The sequence below is a fragment of the Neopsephotus bourkii genome, unplaced genomic scaffold (genome assembly GCF_033783945.1).
Source record: "Neopsephotus bourkii isolate Nb327-2 ecotype Australia unplaced genomic scaffold, CSIRO-AGI_Nbou_v1 NB_53, whole genome shotgun sequence".
In the NCBI taxonomy this organism is placed as follows: domain Eukaryota; kingdom Metazoa; phylum Chordata; class Aves; order Psittaciformes; family Psittacidae; genus Neopsephotus; species Neopsephotus bourkii.
In genome coordinates this window covers 12,329,881-12,352,780 of record NW_026900570.1, presented here as the reverse complement: position 1 = coordinate 12,352,780, position 22,900 = coordinate 12,329,881, and the positions used below count along the sequence as shown (strand labels likewise).

The following is a 22,900-nucleotide window of genomic DNA, read 5'->3' as shown; positions in this document are numbered from 1 at the left end:
AGAGTACCCACCTTTATATCTGTTACTATCCCTGTAAAAGCAAGAAAAGTAGATATTATTTTCAAGTAGCTGAAACTAGTAAAATATGTACATTATTTTACTTTATAAGAAATTAGAATTCCAGTCCTGTAAAGGAGAATGGCATTTGTTCTTTCTGCATGATAAAAGGGTTATACAAAGATCTTTGAATTCAGTGGTCATACTTTTTTTAAAGTCTTTAAATATTAATGACGTGTATCTTCTGGCCTTCAATCTGCACAGAGTAAATTGTGTCAAAAGCAGAGCGTGTACAAAAGTAGCATGTAAATCCGATCCAGAGTCAAGGCGTAGGCTGTGTAGTGGCAAGTCACCTGGAAGAGGCTCATCTTGAAACCTTCTGGCTTTTTTCTTTTTCTCGATTATTTGGTTATGGGACTGTTTTTACACTGGCACTATAGGGCCCTTTTGTGAAATTCCTGAACTTTCACCAGTTGCTGGCAACTTTCCTTGTAAAGCTCCCTCCTGGTCTCCAACTGACGCTCTCAGTCCATAATTTGAAGCTCTGCTGCTTTTTGGCACCGGAAGGCAAGTAGTTTAAGGCATTAAAAAACTCTTCCTTCCACTGAGGGAAGAAATCTCCTACCTGTGTCGTGTTGGATAAACGGGCATGGCGTATAAACTCAAGAAATTTGGTAATATTGACTTAAGGCTGTAACGAAGCAATCCAGTTATTGTCTCAGTACATGTTTCCTCTCCTCTTCAAATTCAGCTTTATTAATAAAAGTTTTGTATTTCAAAAGGAGAAAAAGAAAAATGCCTGGAAGTTAATAGCTGAGGTCCAGCCACTGCATCTTCCTGTCTGTGCTCAAAATCACGTTACCCTCTTTGCCCAGCATGCTGAGGTATAATTTGATTCTGACTGCCTTCTTCAGTGGTTGTCTGTTGATGCACTTTTGACCGTATCTTGCTGTTTGCTGAAAGTGCAGTGTATATAGTCCGAAAAGAAGGGATCCTGTTAGGTTATGTCACAGTCTCAGAAGTTTTTGCAGAAGACCAGGTCTTCTGATCCAATCTTTGAGCACTATGACTGCTCAAGAAGAGTGTGTGTTCTCTAGGCACAGAGGGAAGCCACCCTACAATCACACCATTAGCACCAGTGTTCCTGAGGTATTTTCTATCCCTGATGAGTCACTGAGTCATTAGGACATTGCACTGGGCTCTCTGGACCTTCCTATTATTGTTATTCCAGTGAAGAGGAACCTAGTTTTCGGTTCTGTATCCTTTCTAAACACCTAGCAAGAGCAACAGAGCCCACTGACCTCCTGAATAACCAGAAACATCAACTTAAAGGGCAGTACGCCATAGACCTGCTCAAGACTTAATGTGGGTGATGGAAGACTGTACTGTTTTTTCAGTAGCCTCTGAACAGTCTTACACCACTAGCTCATCTTCTGATACTTGAGGCTCAAAAAACGCATGTATACTAGCAATGAGCTTCATTACAAATTCCACTTTTTTACTTTGAGAGAATGCAATACATTTTTTCTCTGAAGTCATCACTTCTTCACGCTAAGAATATCTGTTTGCAACTTAACCTTTTCTAATTCAGATCTCACATTGAAATTACAATGCCAAGAGCACTGAATGTCTCCTTCTCTGGAGACATTCAAAACCCGCCTGGACACGTTCCTGTGTAACCTTATCTAGGTGTTCCTGCTCCGGCAGGGGGATTGGACTAGATGATCTTTTGAAGTCCCTTCCAATCTCTAACATACTGTGATACTGTGATACTGTGAGCATGAGAAAATATCCGTTGATACATTAACATTTTCTAATACCATCTTAACTGAAACATCTCTAAAATTTGCTGTTTGGAATGATGAAGTAAGCTGAAGGAGATAAATTAATGTTAGGAAGTAAGTGAAGCAGGCAGAGTTGCATCCTGAGTGCAATTGTGGGGCTTTGTTTAGTATTTGGGTTCTCACTGAACTGTGAATCCTAGGTGAGGAGAGCCAAATTCAGGATAAAGGCCTTGGGCTTCTGCAGGGGTTGACTTTGTCATGGCTATGGCAAGAAAAGCCTTTTTCTTTGTGCAACTCACGGCATGGCATTTGCCTCTTTTCAGGGAGGTTCATTACTCATAATGAACTTGATGCTACTTTTCCTTTGGTCTTTTCAAATTGATGAACTTTCAACTAATAGAAAACATTCTGTCACAACCTAGTAGTATGATCCTGAGATTTTATACAAATAAACTTCATCCCATATCTGTTACTCCAGTCCTCAGGACCACCTAGCTCTTTACACACTATATTCCAATTCTTTTCTATGTTGATAGTGACACAAAAGGCGTGATAATGGAATTTATTGCACAATCTTTAACAAAAATAAGACAAATTCTCTAATGAACAAACAATAACCTCATTTGAGCCTTGACATTCACCTTATGTTTCCCCTCACTTTTAGCAAATCCTTCAGTCACATACTTATATTCTTGTAAGTCACATTATAGCTGTTAGAATTTATAATTAGTGATGAAAATGATTATTAGAAATGAGTGCTGCAGCATATACCCCCAAACTGCTCTAAAAAAACCCACTTCTTGCTAGGGCAAATGAGAGGAAAAGAACTGCATTGTAAAGAGTTTTACTTTGCAACAGAAATAGCTGTCTTTGAAATGTCCTTCGGAACTGTCACATCTACACCTGACAGTCAGGCTTGTACGACTTTTATCTGGAGTTGTTTGGCTGTCTTAATCTTGACTGCTTTTACAATAATCTCTGCAGAAATGTGCAATGATTAGTACAGTGTGTATTTCCTGGGAATTATGACTCATTCCAGAATGAGCTGTATAAGCAAGGGATATTCACTGCACTTAGATTTCAGCGAATGACTCTGGTCCCCAGGTTAAGAGCCTCATTGTTGTATATCCTCTAAGTAAACATAGGAAAGAGACCCATGCTACTGCAAAGTGATTCCAAGGGCTTTGGGGTAAGCTGAATTACTTTCCTAAGATTTTGTACTTCTGTATTGGTCGTGCAGGGATACCACTAAAATCTAGTGACAGGATGCAAAACAGTTGCTCTATTTAACTATTTGGAAAGTTCAGGGAGGTTAAGTTTGTAGAAGTTAAATGTACAACATGCACAAAGGTGGTGGTGAATTTATTCTCCCCTGTTAAAAGCATGGAATACCCTACAGTTTCTTTCCATGACTTTCCGTGATTGCAGAGACTTGTGTCGCTTATTTTCTGGGTGTTCTCTCTTTCTATTTCTATCTCTCTGAGTCATTCTGCAAGTGGAAAGCAGCTGACAGCAATCCTTTAAGCCCAAATCTGCAGGGCAGATATTAGCTAAGGAGAAATCACCACACTAGCTTGACTAATGCAGCGTGAGGAGCAGGGTAAGACAGCTCACACAGAGTCCAGTGCTGTCTTGGTCAAGGTCTCCAGATAAAATGTGTATCCGAGTAGAGCCTTAAACATGAGGGTTCAGAGATCCAGACCAGTCCTTCAGCACTTCAAGCCACTTCTTCGTCTCACTGTAATTCAGTGTGGGCTTTGTAGGACAGCTATGCTGCAAACTGCTTTTCGGCGGCAAAAGCAATAAAGAGTTTCTGGCAACATAGCCTCCAGTCCCATGCTTCTACTTAATACGCATCTCTACAGCAGAATAAGAATCTCCTTCCATGCAATACAGTGGACAGCAGCAATGCCTGAATGACGAATAGTTTACTTGCTGGAGCAAAACAGGAGAGAGAAGTTACTCCTACATTCAGGCCTCCCTGGGAGTAAAGCTCCACAACTGCTACTTTACTGTTGTGTCAGTCCTCCTGTCATTTCTCCTGAAGGTGGGAAAACTCACCAGGCATCACTTGCATTTGGACCTTCACCTTCATCTTGTCAGTATGGTTCTGACCATAGAGCATGGACCTGACTCATGATGGCAATAAAGGACTAATCCTAAAGAGTCCTTTTAGAGATCTATTTGCTCAGTTGAGAACACATATTTTTCCCTGAAAATTGTCAGGGATACAGCCATCCCTTGAGACTATTATGAAGATTATGAAAGACCAATAATCTGCTTTTGGAGGGCATGGTAAACCAGCGTGGGCTTTGGCAAACAGATTGTGCAGAGCAGGACATGACCTAGTTGGCCGGACAGGGACCCCCTATGAATCAAAAGCCCTGTAGCTCTGCTGGGCAGCACTGTGCTCTCAGCAGCATTGCATAAGCTTGAGCACAGCTCCCTCAGTCTGCAGCCAGTGCTGTCCAATCATTTAAACATAGAGGGAGCACAGGTTTTCCTGCAGAGCATTGTGCACATACAGCTGGAGTCATATCAATACACTTTTCTAAATTCAGGTGCAGATTTTGTATTGACGTAAGACTACAGTTTTATTTAAGCATATCCCACCAGATACACCTGCTGAAGACAAAATTTTGATTTTAAATCTGTATTGTTCTGTGCAGCCTCCAGAGAAATAGAATCACCAGCAGTGACAGCCCCTGTACAGGTTTCTCTGTGTTGCTTTTGTTTGGTTTTTTCTGTTTGTCACTTTTAATGTTCTTTATAACTACTGGGAGGTGTACAGCTGTTCCCACCTGCACATTGCAGAAAACCTGATTATTTCTAGTTTCTTCTTTACACCCAGACCAAGGCCAGCCTTTTTCCTGTCACTTTTTAGTCTATAGATGAGTCTCCAGCCAGTTTAAGCAGAAAGTTCAATGAGGCATCTTGAGTCACACTTTTCTTTTCATGGTATTTTTGGAACTATCAGAAATCCTTTAAATACATTCTGACAATTTGAAGAAGAAAAAGCTGCAGTTGCTTCATTTTGATTTAACCGAATCTTGAAAGATAAGCAGGGGGTGTGAAGGAGGAGGCAAGAAACAATGCTGCCTTGACTCATTTTCTTGTCCATACTGGGATGATGTTTCTGGTCTTTAGCTGCTTAAATTGGTTGTTGAGCATGGCTGTAAGACCTGACGCCTCCAATGAATAATTTCTGAACAGAGAAACGTAGTTATTTCACTTCACAATGTCTATGTGCATGATGATAATGAAATTTCAGTATTGATATCAACAGCATTGATGGGGGGGGGGGGGTGTGATTGGTTGAAGTTTTAGCAAGAGAAGCAGTATAACTGCCCTTAAGGGGACTGTGCCCTTTGACAGCAAAGCAGAAAAATATTGTGTTCTGCAAATCTGCTGCTCTGCTGTACTCTGGAGAATGGACAATAAAATCTGGTTTAACAAGCACTAGTGTTATCATAATGTCAGCTGAAGAGGATTACAGGAGAATCAATTTTATGTAATTAAGCTTCCCTGCCATAAGCAGAGATCGTTTCCTTAAAAGAAAAAATGAAAAAAGAGAAGTCTCCATGACTGGAGCATTCCCATCCCTTCTTGCAAGGCAGTTGTCAGCTTCCTACATTAAATGAAAAATGGTAATTGGAACAAATCTTGGGAAATATCACTCTGTCACTGATAGGCAGTAACATTTAAACAAACAAACAAAAAAATACTCAATGTGTAACAATTCCCCCAGAAATGTAAAGCATAGCTTGACAGATGCCTTGTTTTGGGTTTTCCGTTGGTAATGTAAAAATAGAACAGCAGAGCTTGATACAGTCCTGCACTTCCTGCATCTTTCCTTCATGTACATGTTGATAGGTCTTTCTCAAAGTTTTACTGATGTTAGATGCATTTTCTGAACACAAAATGACCTTCAGGCAGGAACAAAGGAAAAATTGTTTCAACCATCCAAATTTAAATTTTCAACTGAAACTGTTAAAGTGTCAATGGGAGCTTGGGCTATAGAGGGGGCACATTTCCAGTGAGAGGGTAGGATTTTCCCTGTACATCTGGCTTGTGAATACAATACTGTACTGCAGCTGGTAAATGCAAATCAAGCAGCAGCAGACCATGCAAAGCTGAAGAGTGAATTTAAATCTTAGTATTACCACATCCTTTTTAATATAACCTGGGTGTACATGCAACCAAAAATTCTCATAGTGTTATTTTAAGGACAGTACTATCAGGACAGCTGTCACAGTAAAAATGGGCTCCAAAGAAAAGGAAATAAGAGGTCAGACCTAGGAGAATTGTGATTGCCTTGCACCAGACTCATCCCTTTCAATGTGTTTGCTTGCATTCGTGTGTGTTTTCTGCTTCAACTTCAATTATATTTAAATATAATACATACCAGATTACAGCCCAGTTTTGGACCTCTTGCAGCAAAAGCTGTCTTTCTTCCCACACACAGGCACACACTTCTCCTGCGTCTCTTTTTGTCTCTACACTGCTTATGTTGTAACAGGACCATGTGTTGCTTTTCACCTCATGTAATTGGGCCTCACTGCCATCCTCACAACTGTATCTAGTCTTCTGGGGGCCTGTACTAAATACTGAAAGGAAGGGAGGGAGGGAGGGAGGGAGGAAGGAAACCTTTTGAGAGTTGTCTGCAAGATAGCTGGGCATAAAACTGTCAGGAATTGGTTCCTCTCTTCCACCAGGGTGATGTAGATCCTGTTGATCCATACTGTTCATTGTGCTTCCTCATGACTTTGCCTCCACACTGGATTTTGGGCTGCGACATTGGCACAGAGGCTATGCTAGCTCTTATAATAAAGTCTTCTGTTTATGTCTTGATGTTAAGGTTGCAGAATTAGTCAGCTGTGGTGTGAAACTCCTGCCTTTGCATTATAGATAAGGGAAAGACTCCAGTGGTAGCTGGCATCTGCATAAGTGAGGAGTCAACTGCACTATTACTGGCATGTGTATTAGGATAGGCTGTTCTGGTACCCTCATGAACAATAGCTAGAGACAAGAGAAATTGAAGTGCTAGATGAAGTGCATTCATGCCTGCAGTTCCATCATTCAGGTCTTGATCGCACTCACAGTTTGTGAGGGCATCATTTGCCTATTCTAGCCTGTTTTCAGTCCTGGCAATCAGTAGCTGATGCCAAGTGGGTTCCTGCTTGACTTTCTGAAGCCGCATCCCACATCTCTGTATAGCCTGCGTGACCTGAAGCAGCACCTGTGAAGCAGGTGGTGTTCATGGAATGTGTGCAGCCCATTAAACTCTGCAGTAAATCTTCAAAAAACATAGGAGTTCAGAAGTCTCTCAGCTTTCCCCAGAAGTTCATTCGTTCTACCTCATCTTGGTGCAGCTGCCCTCTTCCTGCTGTCCTGTGTTCACTGTACAGTAAAGTACTTGCCTGGGTAGAAAACACGCTTCTACTCATGCCATATATCCAAATGTCATAATTAAGTAAAGGATTTTGTCTGGAATCAAGGTAAAAAGTGAGTGTGTTTCACACAACACAGTTTTCCTGCTGTCTCAGTTTGCCAAGGTGTATGTTCCATGTGTTTAAGAAGTGCCTTCCTAGTAGTATTAAGGGGAATGAGGTCATATAAGGAGATCAAATTTACTTGATTGTCTTTCTGTGCTTGTGCCATATTGCACATCTCAGCTGGATTCAGTTTGCTGTTACTTATCCAGTTTCTCTTTCTCTGATTTTACCCATCTCATAAAGCATAACTAATGTGAATTGTAAACCTTGCATTTTCTGCTGCTTTCGCTTTGATTAGCAATGCCTTTACTCTTGGATAGAGACTAATCCCAGTCCCTAGGAATTTTCTTGCCAATTTCTATAAGACTGCATAAAGTTTTCTTTGGCTTGATTAAAAGAGAAAAGAAATTTCACTTTAAAACAAAAACTTAAATGAAATTTAACTGTGATAAGAAAAAGGGTTAAAATTTTGTTTGCTTATTTTTTATGATTTTTTTTTTCCAGTAGAGCCCGAGAAAATTCTTTTTGGTCAGGATGTATTTCACATATATGGGCTTCTGTAGCACTTTGCTCTACAGTGTGGTCAGTCACCTCAGCCAGGTTTTATATCTTTGTCATTGCTGAGCTAGAAGTGTTTCCATCCTGGGTGCTTTGTCTACATCATCCTTGCCCTACTATTTCATCATACACCCCTGGATTTGTCCTATCCATGATTTTTATCTGGGTTATTTTTCTTTTTGCAGGCAGGTCCCGGAGTTTGACTGTTACATGTTTTAAAAATATGTTATTTTATCCCCTGTGCTTCATAGCTCCAGTCTTGAAGCTGGTGTACAGGTGTTATCAAGCAGGGATCTGTACAGTCAAAAAACTTCGTCACAGTATCAGCTGTGTGATCAAACCATAGATTTTGAGTTGTGAATTACAGGTGCACTGCACTAAGAAGTTATATCTTGTCCTGTCATTCAGATATTTGTGGGTTTGAATTCAGAACAATGGAAAGCTAGAATTTTTTTGTTTAATTGCTTTCAGGATGGTTACAGATGCAAGATCAGCTCTGTGTTTCCTTACATTAGGAAATTTGGTCTCTTTCTTTTCTAGATTTGAGCGTATTCATACAAAGAAAGGGAACTACAGTAAGTCACTAGTTTCAAACCAGGAGGAGGTAGATGATTTAGCAACCTTGGAGGTACTGGATGAGGTAAGAATCTCCTTTTTCACATTTTCCTTGACGGGGGTAATTACATATTAGAACACAATGGTGTGCTGTTGATTTTCAAGTTCAGCTATGTTGTCGCACTTGTGTCAAGTGTGTAAGTGTAAACAATGGCATTTTACCATTTTATGCCAAATATTTTAGATTTACCATTTTGCAGGAATAGTTCCAACTCAAAGGTAAAATACCCTCTGCAGTTACAGCCCAAGGCTGAGCAGTATTGTAGCACTATTTCCTTAACAGGGTTTATATTGCTGGATTTTATTACAGCTAAGTACCTAATCTGCAATGATGTGCTAACCTGAAATTAGTTCAGGTCCAGGAAAAGCACCTTCTCCCCTGTTGCTTCAACATTTAGGAGGTCTTAAACTAGCTTACTGCCCTAGGCTGGGTTCTCACTGACTTTGGTGTGGAGATGCTTAGAGATCAATTTATGTCAGCTGGCACTCTGACCTGTCAATGCCTTCCTGTGAACTTTTAACAAAATTACTGATACAGATCTCACTGTTTTGTCAAGGTTTGAAAACGATCCCACTAGGAGCAGGGGAGCATGCTTAAGGGGAGGGGGAAGTCTGTTGTGTTTGTGCTTGAAGCTTCAAAATCAGAAAGAAGAACCACACTACAGCACATTATCTGCAGGTCTTAGAGGCCATCAGTGGTTGTAAACAGCCATTCTTCCTCTGCTGGGCTGTGCATAAACTATAATTCACATTGTCTTATCTTCCATCATCCAAGAGTTTGGTTGTATTAGTTTAAAGTGTAGGTGATAGTAATAGAGCTAATCCAAACTTCATCTACTGCACAAAGCTGAGATTTAAGCGGTTTTTTTTTTTAGTATTAAGAGTAGCCATATGCTAGTGAGACTTTCTTATCTTTTGGCATGTAGCATATAAATAGTCTGAGTGAAAGAGGAGACACAAAAATACAGATGAGCTAGAAATGTATCTGAATATCTTATCTCTTCTGAGGTTGAGCATAATCAGGAAGCCTCCACCTAAAGGCATAATTTGACTACGTGACATTTTACTGAATCAAATCCAGTTTAAAACCTCTTTCATATATGAATGGCAGCTTCTCAAAACTGTCTCTTTTCTTCCATTCAAACTTTTCTTCCAGTTTAGGTAGCCCATCAGAAGAGCGAAACAGGACACCTTCTATCAGTGCAAGAAATAATTGTAAAAAGGGCAGAAGATCCCCTTAAAACAATGTGTTAATGTGAATCTGGTGATAGGCAAAAACAAAACAGGATTCAAAACCAAAAAGGGAAGAGTTTATAAAGGCAGTGCTAAATCAAGGTTTTCTCGTGTTTTCCTTCAAAGGAAATGTAACCTCTTCAGCTGTTGAGAATTCAGGTTTTAAGTGTTTTTAACCAGAACGCAGCACACAACACTGTGAACAGATAGATGTGAAGGAAAAACTATTCCTTCTGCAGTCCTCTGCTGCTTGTCATTCTGTTCCAGTGGGGATGCAGCCTAAATATTTTTACATGTACCTCAAAACAGTAGAAAAGGCTGGTTTGAATTTCTTCATCCAGCTCTATGTCTTGTTTTGACTGGAAACCTAATCAGGCACATTACATACCCAGCTCTATGCAGAAGAATCTGAGGAAAATTGTCAAGAAACTGGGTGTGCCACTACAGCTCTTTTTTTTTTTCTTGGTTCAGGGAGAATTGGGTCTCCAGCAGCAAAGAACAATCACAGCAGAGAGTGACTGTTATATAGAAAGGTCCAAACAGTTCAAATCTGTGTCATCATGAGAGTGATGTTAGACCAGTTGTAATGGCAGTTATGAATTCAAACATATGGCTCTTGCATAATGAATGACATGAAGCTGTAGTGTTAGAAATGAAGACAGGACTGTCTTACAGAAACCTGTGATTAATCGAGTTACAGCACTACTTATTAGCTCATTTTTTTTACAGCCAGTTGTGGATCTGTAAGTATATATTGTTCAAAGTGAGTTTGGATGCAAGAAATTAGGAATGGCAATGTGTTTGAAAGTGTTACTTGCTTTTCATCATGATCACCTGTATTCCTGACTATTAATACCTTCCCTCCCCATCCTTACTTGTTGTAAATATATATTTCATACATTTTCATAATACTGGTTTTTTCCTCATGTGATTCAATGTTCCTGTTTTTTCTCCATCAGAACACAGTAACAGAGCAGTTGCAGAAGAGTTATGCCAAGGATCAGATCTACACCTATGTTGGGGACATTCTTATTGCTGTTAATCCATTTCGCAACATAGATATTTATTCTTCACAGGTGTGAAAATCTAGGTTTGGTTCTTTTAAACTAGCACTGATTTCCACTGAAGTTTGAACATTTGTGTTAAGTATAGAGTAAGACCATTCTTGAGATTACAGCAGTTCACTCTGAAAAACAGAATTACCCCTACAGTTGCTTCTTCAAGTGCATGTTGACATACATCTTTATCACATACTGGGTTTCAGCAAAGAAATGAGAAACTCCAAAAAATTTAATTTCTGACATCTTTATGTCTACAGTATAATGTCTATATCATGTCTGAAGTGCAAAGAGCTATATTTGAGCAAGTCGTCCATTTTGATCAATGCATAGAAATAGATTTTTTACATTGTTATTCTTTTAGTGACTTTCAAAATTCATTCTTGCATGAGGTAAATTGTATGACGTTTGTTTAAATTCATGACGTTTGTTGACTAAAACCCCATGGAGTGTAAAGGTGCTAGCTGCCCATAGCAGCTAGTTCAGAAGTAGTAATTCTAAAGATAAGTACATTTTTCCATGTGAATCTTACTCCTCTCATCCCTTGGAAAACTGAATGGCTGAAGGTAGGAGCTGGGGGCATTTCTTCCCAAGAGAACTGGGGAAGCCATAGCCATTTGATTGATCAGGCAGATTACAAAGCAACCCTGTAAAATTTTAACTTTTTGTGAATTTGCCTGTCCATTATACAAAAGGCGACAGATACGAGTATCTGGTCACACAGGAATTTTGCATTATTAATTATCATATACTGTGGGTACAGAAAAGTTCTTAAGTTTTGACATCAATATAATGCAGAAATACTAAACCGATGAGAAGAAGAAACAAAATTAAATTATAATTTGGTCCTTGATGTCTGGCAGTGTTAATTTTTCTTGTGATAATTTGAGTTTCACAGCATAATCATCACTGTTGGTAATCTCAGCATGCTGTGCTCTAATCTGAAAATAAAACGCAACTGTGATTTAAAAAAAACAACAAAAGGTTGTTAAGGGACAGCTGATAATGTTTTCATTTTTCCCACACTTAGCATTCCAAACTGTATATTGGAGCCAAACGGACTGCCAACCCTCCTCATATTTTTGCTGTTGCTGACATAGGCTATCAGTCCATGGTGACGTACAACTCTGACCAGGTATACATGAGGTTGTCTTAATTACATCGTTTGCTCGATTGAGATATGTAGTGTGCTTAGAGTCATGCTCTTGTTCTCTTCAGTGTATTGTTATTTCTGGAGAAAGTGGAGCTGGCAAGACACAAAGTGCCCATCTTCTGGTTCAGCAGCTCACTGTCCTGGGCAAGGTATGTTTCAAAAGGGGTTTCTCTGTAAGGCTTTGCTCTTAGGCATAATTGACTGAACATATGGACAGGGCATTGGTAGGGGGGCAAGACTGTAATACATTTTGCAAAGAACTTCTGTGACTTCAGATTGGAACATGATGCAGATCTGTCTACCCCTTCCTCCCTCCTGAACTAGGGTCATTTGGAAATATGTTGGGGATTCTGCAGTGAAGTACCCACTGCAGTAAGGGATGCAACTTAGTCTGGCTTTGTTAAACTGAGTGTCTTCAAATCACCCAAACTGTACTAAATAAAATCTCTTCTAGCTTTTCACCTCCTTCCACAACCAGATTTCTGTCAGCGGAACATGGTCATTCTGGGAAATGACCACATAGTGTTCTAAATAAAATGGCATTTTTGCATGTCCCAGGTGAGATGCAAGCAATCCGATCTATTGGTATGGTGCAATGCAGCAGTAAGCAGTTATTAACAAGGATCCTAAAAGCAGGCCAGCTATCTCAGAGTACTGGGCCACAGAAATTGATTACTTCTGGTGTTGTCATTATCATTATGTGTGTTATCTCTTCCAGCCAGCCCTTAGTTCTGCAGATTGCTATATTCTGACAAGTTTCATGATTTAAGCATGCCTGTATTTACAAACAATTCACATGGGAATGGCTTCCCTAGTGATGTCGCACTTCACAATACCAAGTCGAAAAGGAAAGAAACAAGAATGAATGTATTTGAATGATTACTGATAATTTTAAGCATTGTCTTTTCCATATCCAGGCTAATAACAGGACTCTACAGGAGAAGATCCTCCAGGTGAATAACCTTGTAGAAGCATTTGGGAATGCAGGCACTATCATCAATGATAACTCGAGCAGATTTGGAAAGTATTTGGAAATGAAATTCACTTGTGGTGGCACTGTAGTAGGAGCTCAGATTTCAGAGTATCTCCTGGAAAAATCCAGAGTTGTCCACCAGGCAGTGTAAGTATAAAAACATTTGACCTAATTTGGGGGCTACAAAAAAACTATATTTGACCTCATTTTGGAGCTACAGAGTAGAACTACAATATAGGAAATTATCTTGGATATCATGAAGATGAATATGGTACTGGGATTTTTTTCTTATAAATGATACATGAATAGCTTATAAATCTGTAAGCTAGCTGAAAACTGCTTCTGATTTTTTTTGCTGCCTCCTGGGTTATTTAAGCCAATCTCATAAAAATGCAAATGCGATATATAAAGTATATCATAATGTGTGAAGAATTAAAAGGAGAAGAGAAGGCTGCATGGAGACCTCATAGCAGCCTTCCAGTATCTGAAGGAGGCCTATAAGGATGCTGGGGAGGGACTCTTCATTAACGACTGTAGTGATAGGACAAGGGGTAATGGGTTAAAACTTAAACAGAGGAAGTTCAGATTGGATATAAGGAGGAAGTTCTTTATGATGAGGGTGGTGAGGCACTGGAGTTGGTTGCCCAGGGAGGTTGTGAATGCTTCATCCCTGGCAGTGTTCAAGGCCAGGTTGGACAGAGCCTTGGATGACATGGTTTAGTGTGAAGTGTCTCTGCCCATGGCAGAGGGGTTGGAACTATATGACCTTAAGGTCCTTTCCAACCCTAACTATTCTATGATTGTAAAAGGTTTCTAATAGTTCAGTTTTACCTTTCTTTGTGGAAGTTTGAGTAATGTATTAAGTATATTACTAGGATTTAATTCCTCTACATTTCCTTTAGTATTGTAGTTTTGTTTGCAAAGTGCTCATTTTCCATTTTGGGGCATCTGATTATTAAGGGTTGTGGACCAAATGCAGAACAGACCCATCTTTGCCGTGTGTGTATTTCGTAATATAAAATGACAGAAAAATTAAATGGCATTTCCAATTCATTTAAATTATTGAGATGTATTTTCTATCCTAATACATAGCACAACCAGATAAAACGTATTTTGGCAACTCCATTTCTGCAATAATAATAACAGAAAAAACCAAAGTTTGAGATAAAGAATGTTGTCAGTGATTTAAATTTTTCCCCTTGCTGATCACTTACTCGTTTTTACTGATTTTGGAGTTCTGCAAGATCTTGTTGCCTGTTGTAGAGTTGTGACATGAAGAACATCAGCGTATCACTTGGAATGTTTCAACAAACAATTTAAAGTTAAAAGCAGTTTTATGAAATGGTGGGTTTTCCCACAGTTGAACATAAGCACAGATACTTCTTTTTCAGAATATAATGAGCTTTTTCCTTAAAATACCAGTTTTCATAAATTTTCATGGGTTTATGCTTTGGCTATCAATTTATATTTAGCCACATGCTGAGACAGGAAGTCAGAAAAGCATTTACATGCCTCAGATGCTATTTAGGTAGGTGTTTAGATGCCTGAAATCACAAGAAAATGCCACTGAAGTGTTCAGCATGAGAGTCACGCTAAGAGGTTATATTTTGTGGCATAAACTTCCAAGGACACTTTAAGCTGTTTGTGTCTCTTCTGCTCTTCTGCTAGAGCAGGAGTCCCAGACCCACATGGAGAGCTAGGAATGACTTTTTGCAGAAAACCCAGTGACTGATTACCCAGAAAATGGGAGACTCAAGTTCCAGACTCAGTTCAAGCCAAGAGGTTTTGAACCTACAGGTTCTCCTGCCTTTCCCAGAGTGTACACAAAACATCAGGACATTGTGAGGTTTCAGATTGTGCAAAGCATGGCTATGCAACATTATGTAACCATAAGGCAGGGACAGAGGGACTGGCACTGAGGGGGAAGATAAGGGATCTGCTCCTACCCCTTAAATTGATCTTGTTTTCTACTGCTGGCTGTCCACAGTAAAATATACAAACTAAGCTGCCTCTAATCTAGGCACCCCACACAGGCAGGAGTGCACCAGGCTGTGATCCTGTTTCACAGAAGCATGTATTAATGCTCCTGAGACACACGCATCAGATCATGCAAAAAGCAAGGGGTTGAACACAATTCCTTTCTTCCATTTCATAGTGACTGACTTGGCTATCTCAGGGTTCAGTGGTGGTAGCAACTTTCCACTTAAGCATCCAGTTCTTCCTCATAAGGTGCACTGGAACTTTGAAAATGCAGTAAAGCTTCTCTTCCGGTTTTTAGGCACCTAACTTTTAGGCAAAGCATGCCAAGTAATAAAGCCGTTTGCTGAATGTCTGCTTCTGAGCTTTCTTGATTCGGGGCTAAAGGACACAGCAAACACATGGGGTTCAGTGAATCAGGAATGCGTAGTTCTCCTATGGTCAAAAGATTTTTTTAGATAGATGGAGGTTGAGCAGCCCATTTAATACAGGTGGGTGAGCAAATTGCAAGATCTCACCCAGCATCTACCAATTGCATCCATGGTAGACCAGCATTTAGCTGGCTGTAGCACCAAGCAGCCACCCTGGCAGCTTCAGAACAAACACACAGAGGCACACAAAGGGTGTTCACAGGAATTTATGTAATAGAGCTTCTTTCAGAGTGTTCTGTCTGTTTGCATGGGGTTTGCCTATTATTAAAATAACGTTTAATAATAGCATGTATATCATCAGTAAATGTAACCAGCTCACATTACTAAACCAGTTCATTGTTTCTCTTGTTTCAGAGGCGAGAGAAATTTCCATATTTTTTATTATATTTATGCTGGTCTGGCAGAAAAGAAAAAACTGGCACATTATAAACTGCCCGAATATAGACCTCCCAGGTAATGCAGTTTATTTGTACATAAATTGTTTACTAAGAAATGCAGTGTTGAAACCTTAAGCTCATTTATATTCTAACTGTATCAATCAACTCTTTCAGATATCTGCAAAATGATCATTTCAGAATAGTGCAAGATTTCATGAACAATAGCTTTTACAAGTCCCAGTTTGAACTAATTGAACAGTGCTTCAAAGTCATAGGTTTTACACTGGAGGTGAGTGATGATAACCCCTTTTTGGGATGAACTTTCACAGCTACCTTAATCAGGAAAAAATTATATAAAGCATTCAAATAATCTCCCTTGTTATTTTCTTCCTTTAGCAATGGTGTTTTTATTATTTAGGATCTTGCATGGTCAACTTACTGTTATATTACCACATTTAAATTTTTCAGGTTTCAAGGTACTGGTAATCTAATAAAAGGGTATTAGTCAACAAGACTTTGAAATTAGTTAACACAGCACAGCTGAGTAATTGAGGAAAAAAAAGGCTTTTGTAAATTAAATGCATAGAAAATGATGCTGCAACTGTTTATTAGCCTATAATTTTAGGCCTGTGAATATGAGTCTCATCTCTGTTTTAAGATTAAATCCATGGTGTGAGTCCTAAAAATTCATTGAGTTGATCTGAGTTTTGATGAACTCAATACATTTTCACAACTCCAGGAATAAAGTTGAATGACGTTTTTACATCTCTTTGGAATGAATCTGATCACTAAACATTAACCGAACCCATTCTTTCTTTATTATCTCACATCATTGCTCTGCTGGCCATTAAGCTCCTCTCCTCAGGATGCCTTTGGTATAATTAAAATAAAACAAGCCTCTGGATTTATAAAGTAGAATGCAAGGGAAGGAAACCCCATTCTGCACCCTAGTTCTCTCTTAGGGGAAGTGAAACATCATAGCTAGAGGTTACCACTGACTTTATTTATCACAAATGATAGTAGGGGTATGACCTGTGAAACACAGCACTAGTGCTGCAGAATGGATGTGTGTTTTGATTTATTTGACAAAACTGTATGTCGTAAGGACCTTTTCACAGAAAATTACTCCAGTAGAATATTTCTGGCTTCCCTCAATGTAAATATTTGAGTAGCTAGCAGAACAGATTTATTCATCTATTCTGTTCCTCCATACTAATTTTGAATTAAGTTGTAGTAGCAGTGGCGTTCACAGTCTCTTTCTCCTTTACATGGTTGTTATTCACAACTGCACTTAGTAATTTCACACCTGTACTATCACATCTTTTCATATTTGTACTTTCGCCTTTCCAGAAGCAGCATCCAGGAGGATGCACAGTTCAGCACAGATAGCAGTTTCGTCACAGCACTGGAGACCTTGATAAGTCCTAATTTATACCATGAAAAGCAGCAAGCCTGTTTTGTTCCCAGTTCTTTTGTTCACTTGGATGGATGGAAACAATAACCCTGACCATGCAAAAGAGACCTTCCTATATATTGAAGATCCAGTTAGAACTAGGTCACTGGCTACATTGTGCAGTTCTAGCATGGATCTTTACTTGATTAACTCAGCAAGCCACTGTGAGCTGAATCTGTAAAGAATTACTCACCTGTAGAACCCCCACAGTTTCAGAAGCAGGTTGAGTACCACAGGCAATCTAACTGTGGTTACATGTGAGCCCCATCCATTTTAGCCTGTCTTACATTCTCCACAGGGTGAATTAGCGTGTCTGAGGTTGTGTTTGCAAGTGCAGGAACAGAGAAGTCACCTTTCCCCACTGAGATTCTGATACAGGATACTTGTTCAGAGACAATTTATTTTCAGTAAGAAAAAGGTACCTCAAGACAATGATTTCCTTCTCTAAATTCACTGTTCAGTAATGCAGCCTTCAATTTTGACGTTCATGCCAGTGCCCAGAGGAGGAGGTTCTGTATAAGCATGTTCCATGTTTTGTTAGCAGAAAACCTTGGACAGAATATCTTCTACACTCCAGTTAAAACTGAGACCTAAACAGGGCTTGATTTCTTTGAAAAACTTTTTAACTGACTGGCAGGCTTTAATAATAACTGCTGCCAGTTCTCCCTGTCTTAAAATCACACTGGTTTATTTCAGGCTGCATGGCAAAATTAATAGGAAAGGACTGCCTGAGGTGAACAGTAATCACACTATATGAGACAGATCAAGCCAGATTTCAGACACTCTGGAAAAGGGCACAAAAATGTCAGCAGCTATACACACTGTACAGCATAATGGTGGAAGTTAAGCTTTCCATTTCTTTGCATTTCATCTATGTCCCTAAGCTTAAAATGAAAATGATTGCTTAAAACCTAGGTAAACTGCATACCAATTATCCTAAGCATCATGTTTTAGAGTGAGCTTATCTAGTTTGTCTTGCTGTCACAGGAATAATTAATATAATAACTGCTAGATTAACTTCTGAAAGTGTAGAAAACAAGCTCAAGTATTCTAGAGCAATTAAGGATTTTATCTGAGTAAATGATGCCTGACAGGGTATCAGCAAACTATTGAATATAAGGAATAAAATACTGTGAAAAGTCCATCATTATAAAATACCAATTATATTTTTAAAAACTGCTTCATATAAAACTACTATAAAATTTATAAAACTGCTATATATAAAATACGCTATTAATGCACACCTCAGAATAGATAATGTCAGAGATTCTTAGCTTAAAACAGAGTCTCCTTTACAGGAACTCAGCATTTCTGAGTAGAAAATATTCAAGAGATCATCAAGTATACTGAGAAACATTCACACTACAGATGAAAATTCACAGTTCAGATCTAAGTCAAGCCTGCAACGAAAGCATTGTTTCATTATTTACAAATCTGATTTTATTTGTCATATGTAAGTACTTAAGATAATTTACTGTATGTATCACTTCACTGTTCAGATGGGTATTTGTCTTTTTTCAAGGCACAATCCCTCTTCAGAACCTACTAAATCATTTGAAATTTAAATACATTAAACTAAAGCCCGTACTTAAGTTCTTTGGTGAATACACAGTTCCTAACTGACGTTTTGAAGGGTAAGGTGCTTTGCCAAATCAGGGATGTGAGGTCTCACTCTTCTCCCAGGGAAACTTTTTTCTGATTATGTCAGTGGGAGCAATTGCAGACCTATTTTTCCGGGTGCCTTTGTTTCCGTGATCCAAGAAACATAGATGCAGAATTTTTTATGTTTTTGTTGATTTAAGTCTATCATTCTTAGACATGGTTGTGCCTGCAGGCACAGTAAAAGGATGTTATAAGTAACATCTGAATTCTTTCTGTGTAAAAGGATTGTGTTCACCACTGTTTTGTGCTTTCCCTAGTCAGTGTCAATCCTGTCCTGTTGACAAGTGTGGAAGAGAGATTAGGCTGTAGTTTGTCTTGCCCTCTTTGGGTGTCTTACACTTGAAAGACTATGCTAAGTACAGAACAGGTAAAGAAATATAACTGCTGAGAAAGTATTCCTTAAAGTAGTGGGCATGTGGCAGACAACAGGAAGAGCACATACACATGCCTGCCACACAAACCAACGTGATAAATCTATCTGGCTATTAAGTATTGCATCTTTTTTAATATACTTTTCAGGAACTTGGAAGTGTGTACAGTGTCCTGGCTGCCATTTTAAATGTGGGTAACATTGAATTTTCTGCAGTAGTATCTGAACATATGATCGACAAGAGCAACATTTCCAATCCAGTAGCCCTTGAGAATTGTGAGTATTTTTTCTTGATTTAAGATTATTTTCCTTTACTTTTGATAGCAAATTTCTTTCCTTGCAAGTGAGTTATCAGTGAAAACTGTATTCACATGGAAATTTTGCAAGAATAATTAAAAGCTGAAAATAGATAATTACAAGATCACATGACTGCAAATACAAAACGAAAAAAAATTTTGCATGTTGTGCACCTCATTTGACTAACCAGTTCACTGGCATTCAGGAAACGTGACTGATACTGCAAATGCCTGAAAATAAAATCTTTAGAGTTTTTTCCAAGGTTATTTGAACATTTGATGGAGAACCTCATTAACACGTTGAGTAGTTTTTTCCCAGTTTCTTTCTCACATTATTCATTATTTGTTCCCCACATGCGTCTGTTGAAATATGGATCTCTAATTCTTTGGAAGGGATGCCTTATGTTGTAGGCTGCCAGGAGACAGAGGAAGGAAAGATTCTCAAGAAAGTTGCTACTCTTTCTCAGTAATTATAGGTGAGGAGATAAGAGAGTCTTCACAGTATCTTCTTAAATGTTTTCCTGCAGAAAAATACTGTAGAAATGGGAAAGAAGTACCCCATTTGGGGCTCAAAAGAAGGGAAACAGTGGCTTATTGTGGATAGATTATAACTGAGAGAGATATTCACACCTCACAGCTTACATACTCTTGATATAGTCACCTAGATTCCCTAGCATTTCTCTGTGGAAAGTCTGGAGAAATAGCCTTCTTGGTAAAGCACTTTAGAACCTAAAGGCTTCTGCTTTGAATCACTTACTCATTGACTGCAGTGGAAGCTAGGAAGGTAGGTGAATAAATTAGATCCTGACACTTGTTTGGCATGAACATCCTCATTAGTCATAGTTCAAGACTTTGATTTGGTTCTTATCATACACTGAACTTGCAGCTTTGATTGCAGAAATGCTTATCTTTCCTTCAAAAATCTGCTTCTGAGCTATGCTTGTGACCTTCCTTTCTAGGTGCATCCTTGCTGTGTATTCAGGCAGATGAACTGCAAGAGGCCCTCACCTCTCACTGTGTAGTGACTCGAGGAGAAACAATTATTCGTCCCAACACTGTGGAAAAAGCCACTGATGTAAGAGATGCCATGGCCAAAGCACTGTATGGGCGCCTCTTTAGCTGGATAGTCAATCGCATCAACACTTTACTCAAACCTGACAAACATTTAAGGTAAAAGAAGCTTTTCAAGAATAAACGAGGTGGAGATTTTATGTGGGAATAATATCTACACTAGAGCATTTAGTATTCTCATACGCTTTTTCTCTGTTACCTTTTGTTTATAACACCACCATGTTAAAAAAAAAAAAAGGTTTTAGCCTATTCAGACTATGTCAAATACAGTAGATATGGATAACACAAGCATCTAATATTTTCCTGTTTGACCTTTACTCATTTAACCCTTCATAAATTACATACTAACTACTTTTTCATTTATACCTTTTCAGGGTAAACTTTTGACGTTCACCTGTTGATTACATAGGTGAAATTCTGCTCTTATTTGCATGATGCCATTGCTTCTGGCACTGTTACGAGTGTGGTTTCCTATATCTGTGATAGTAGTTTCCAAACACATTTACTGAGGTTAATGTCCACCCTATACCCTTACAAGGTGACATTTTAAACACAGAGACAAGAAAGATGTTGGGAATGAGAATATAACACATTTTGTGGCTTGCATTGGAGATCCTATTAGTCAGAGTTCTCTATGCCTGCTAGTAGCGGTGGAAATGGGCAAACTTACAACTACCTGAAGAAGAATACCAATAATAAATAGCTTTGTTTTGCAGTCAAGGCTGCAATCCTAAAATTTGTCTAAACTTTCAAATATTTGGTTACAGCAGAGCATCAATAAATAGAACTTTAATCAATAAGTGATAGGATAGAATTCATTCCTATGTCTCTGTCTCGCATACCCATTAGAGAGACCTTTTCCAATTGAATACTTATGCTGGTGAGGAGGAAGAAGGTTTGATCTGACATAGTCACTATAGGAAAAAAAAACCCCACCCAGAAATCTGCTTTAGTTTTGTGGTATTAGGATAATTTGTATTTTCTATCTTTATATAATTAGCTCTGAGAAGGAGCAAGACAGACAAATGTCAGCAGTGCATTCACCAAAAATGTAATTTATAGGCAGATAAAATAGTAACCAAATTCAGGTCAAAATCAGCAAATACTTTTGGTCTCTCAGCAATTAAACACTTCCATTTCTGAGACAGACTTCACAAAAAGGTTCAACTGCTGTTCATGAGTATCTTGAGGCTGGTCCTTCATATCTAGTTTCCTTATTATTTTATTTTAAAAGATAATGAAATACTGTTTACAGATAGCCCCTCAAATGGGTTTCATAGATAGACTGTGATTTATTTTTTTAGTTTAACTAGGAAAAACACACTAATGTCAACTGCAGTTTTATATAAAATAATGTCCTCTTAATTTTTTTGTTTCAGGAAATAAATACAAAATTAGCACTTTTTTTCCAGTTGCAGAAATGACCATGTATCTCTCAGAATAACTTAGCTAAAATTTCAGAAGAATGTTTTTACTACTAGTACTTCCCTGAACTTAATTGGTAATTTAAATTAATATCGCACTCCAATACTTAAAGTAGTTATTTAGGTGCATAAACAGTCTAGCCATTTCTTTTTTTTTTTTAGCTTTAATGTTGAAATAAGTGGATTTAATTGTTGCCAATAAATAATAGGGAGAAATAATATTTAATGACAGCAGTCTTTAATTTCGAAGATGCTGGTGAGTAAAGCCTCTTATTACATGAGAAACAAAAAGAACTGCCTGTTTCAGTGCTGGAGTCAGCTTTTACAATAGAATAATAGCTAGCAAATATTAGTTTAAAAGTAAAATTGTAATTCTGCTATGCACCTATCACTTGACTCAGTCATGTGATTCAGTGTATCTGGTCTGCAAATACCATCATCTTTCACCGTTGATGTGCATTTATTCTATTTCAAACAAAAAGTGATTGTTATTTTAAGAGGTATCTGTTCTAGCAAAAACTATGCTGTTTAACTGGCTTCCAGATTTGTCCCATTATTTTCTTTTGTGAAACACTAAAGGAGCTAATCAATATAAAATAAAGATAAAGCAATAGAAAGTTTATTTAATCTTTGCAGTGGAAACGATGATGGTTTGAACATTGGAATTCTTGATATCTTTGGCTTTGAGAATTTCAAAAAAAATTCTTTTGAGCAACTCTGTATCAACATTGCCAATGAACAAATTCAATTCTACTTCAATCAACATGTCTTTGCCTGGGAACAGGTATGTGTTGGTAGTTTGATAAGGCTTTAATATTGCTGAACATATAAAACCTTGTCTCAAGAAACTACATCATTCCTTCTCCATAATAGGTTGTAAATTGTGGATTATAATAACTGTTTTCTGCCTATGTGTTCTGTGATGCAGTGCTTGTTATATGCAAGTAAAATGCCTACATAAACTGAATTAAAC

General features: G+C 38.4%; 1 protein-coding gene across 1 annotated transcript in view; it reads left to right on the top strand.

Moving 5' to 3' along the window:
- The window catches only part of MYO3A (myosin IIIA), a 111,085-nt gene that overhangs the window by 48,094 nt on the left and 40,091 nt on the right, over nt 1–22,900 (top strand). The window contains exons 10-19 of the mRNA XM_061351358.1: nt 8,375–8,474; nt 10,642–10,758; nt 11,771–11,875; nt 11,959–12,042; nt 12,811–13,013; nt 15,629–15,727; nt 15,826–15,940; nt 19,286–19,412; nt 20,392–20,602; nt 22,564–22,711. Coding sequence (XP_061207342.1) covers nt 8,375–8,474; nt 10,642–10,758; nt 11,771–11,875; nt 11,959–12,042; nt 12,811–13,013; nt 15,629–15,727; nt 15,826–15,940; nt 19,286–19,412; nt 20,392–20,602; nt 22,564–22,711 — 1,309 coding nt within the window. The remainder of the gene's footprint in view (nt 1–8,374; nt 8,475–10,641; nt 10,759–11,770; nt 11,876–11,958; nt 12,043–12,810; nt 13,014–15,628; nt 15,728–15,825; nt 15,941–19,285; nt 19,413–20,391; nt 20,603–22,563; nt 22,712–22,900) is intronic.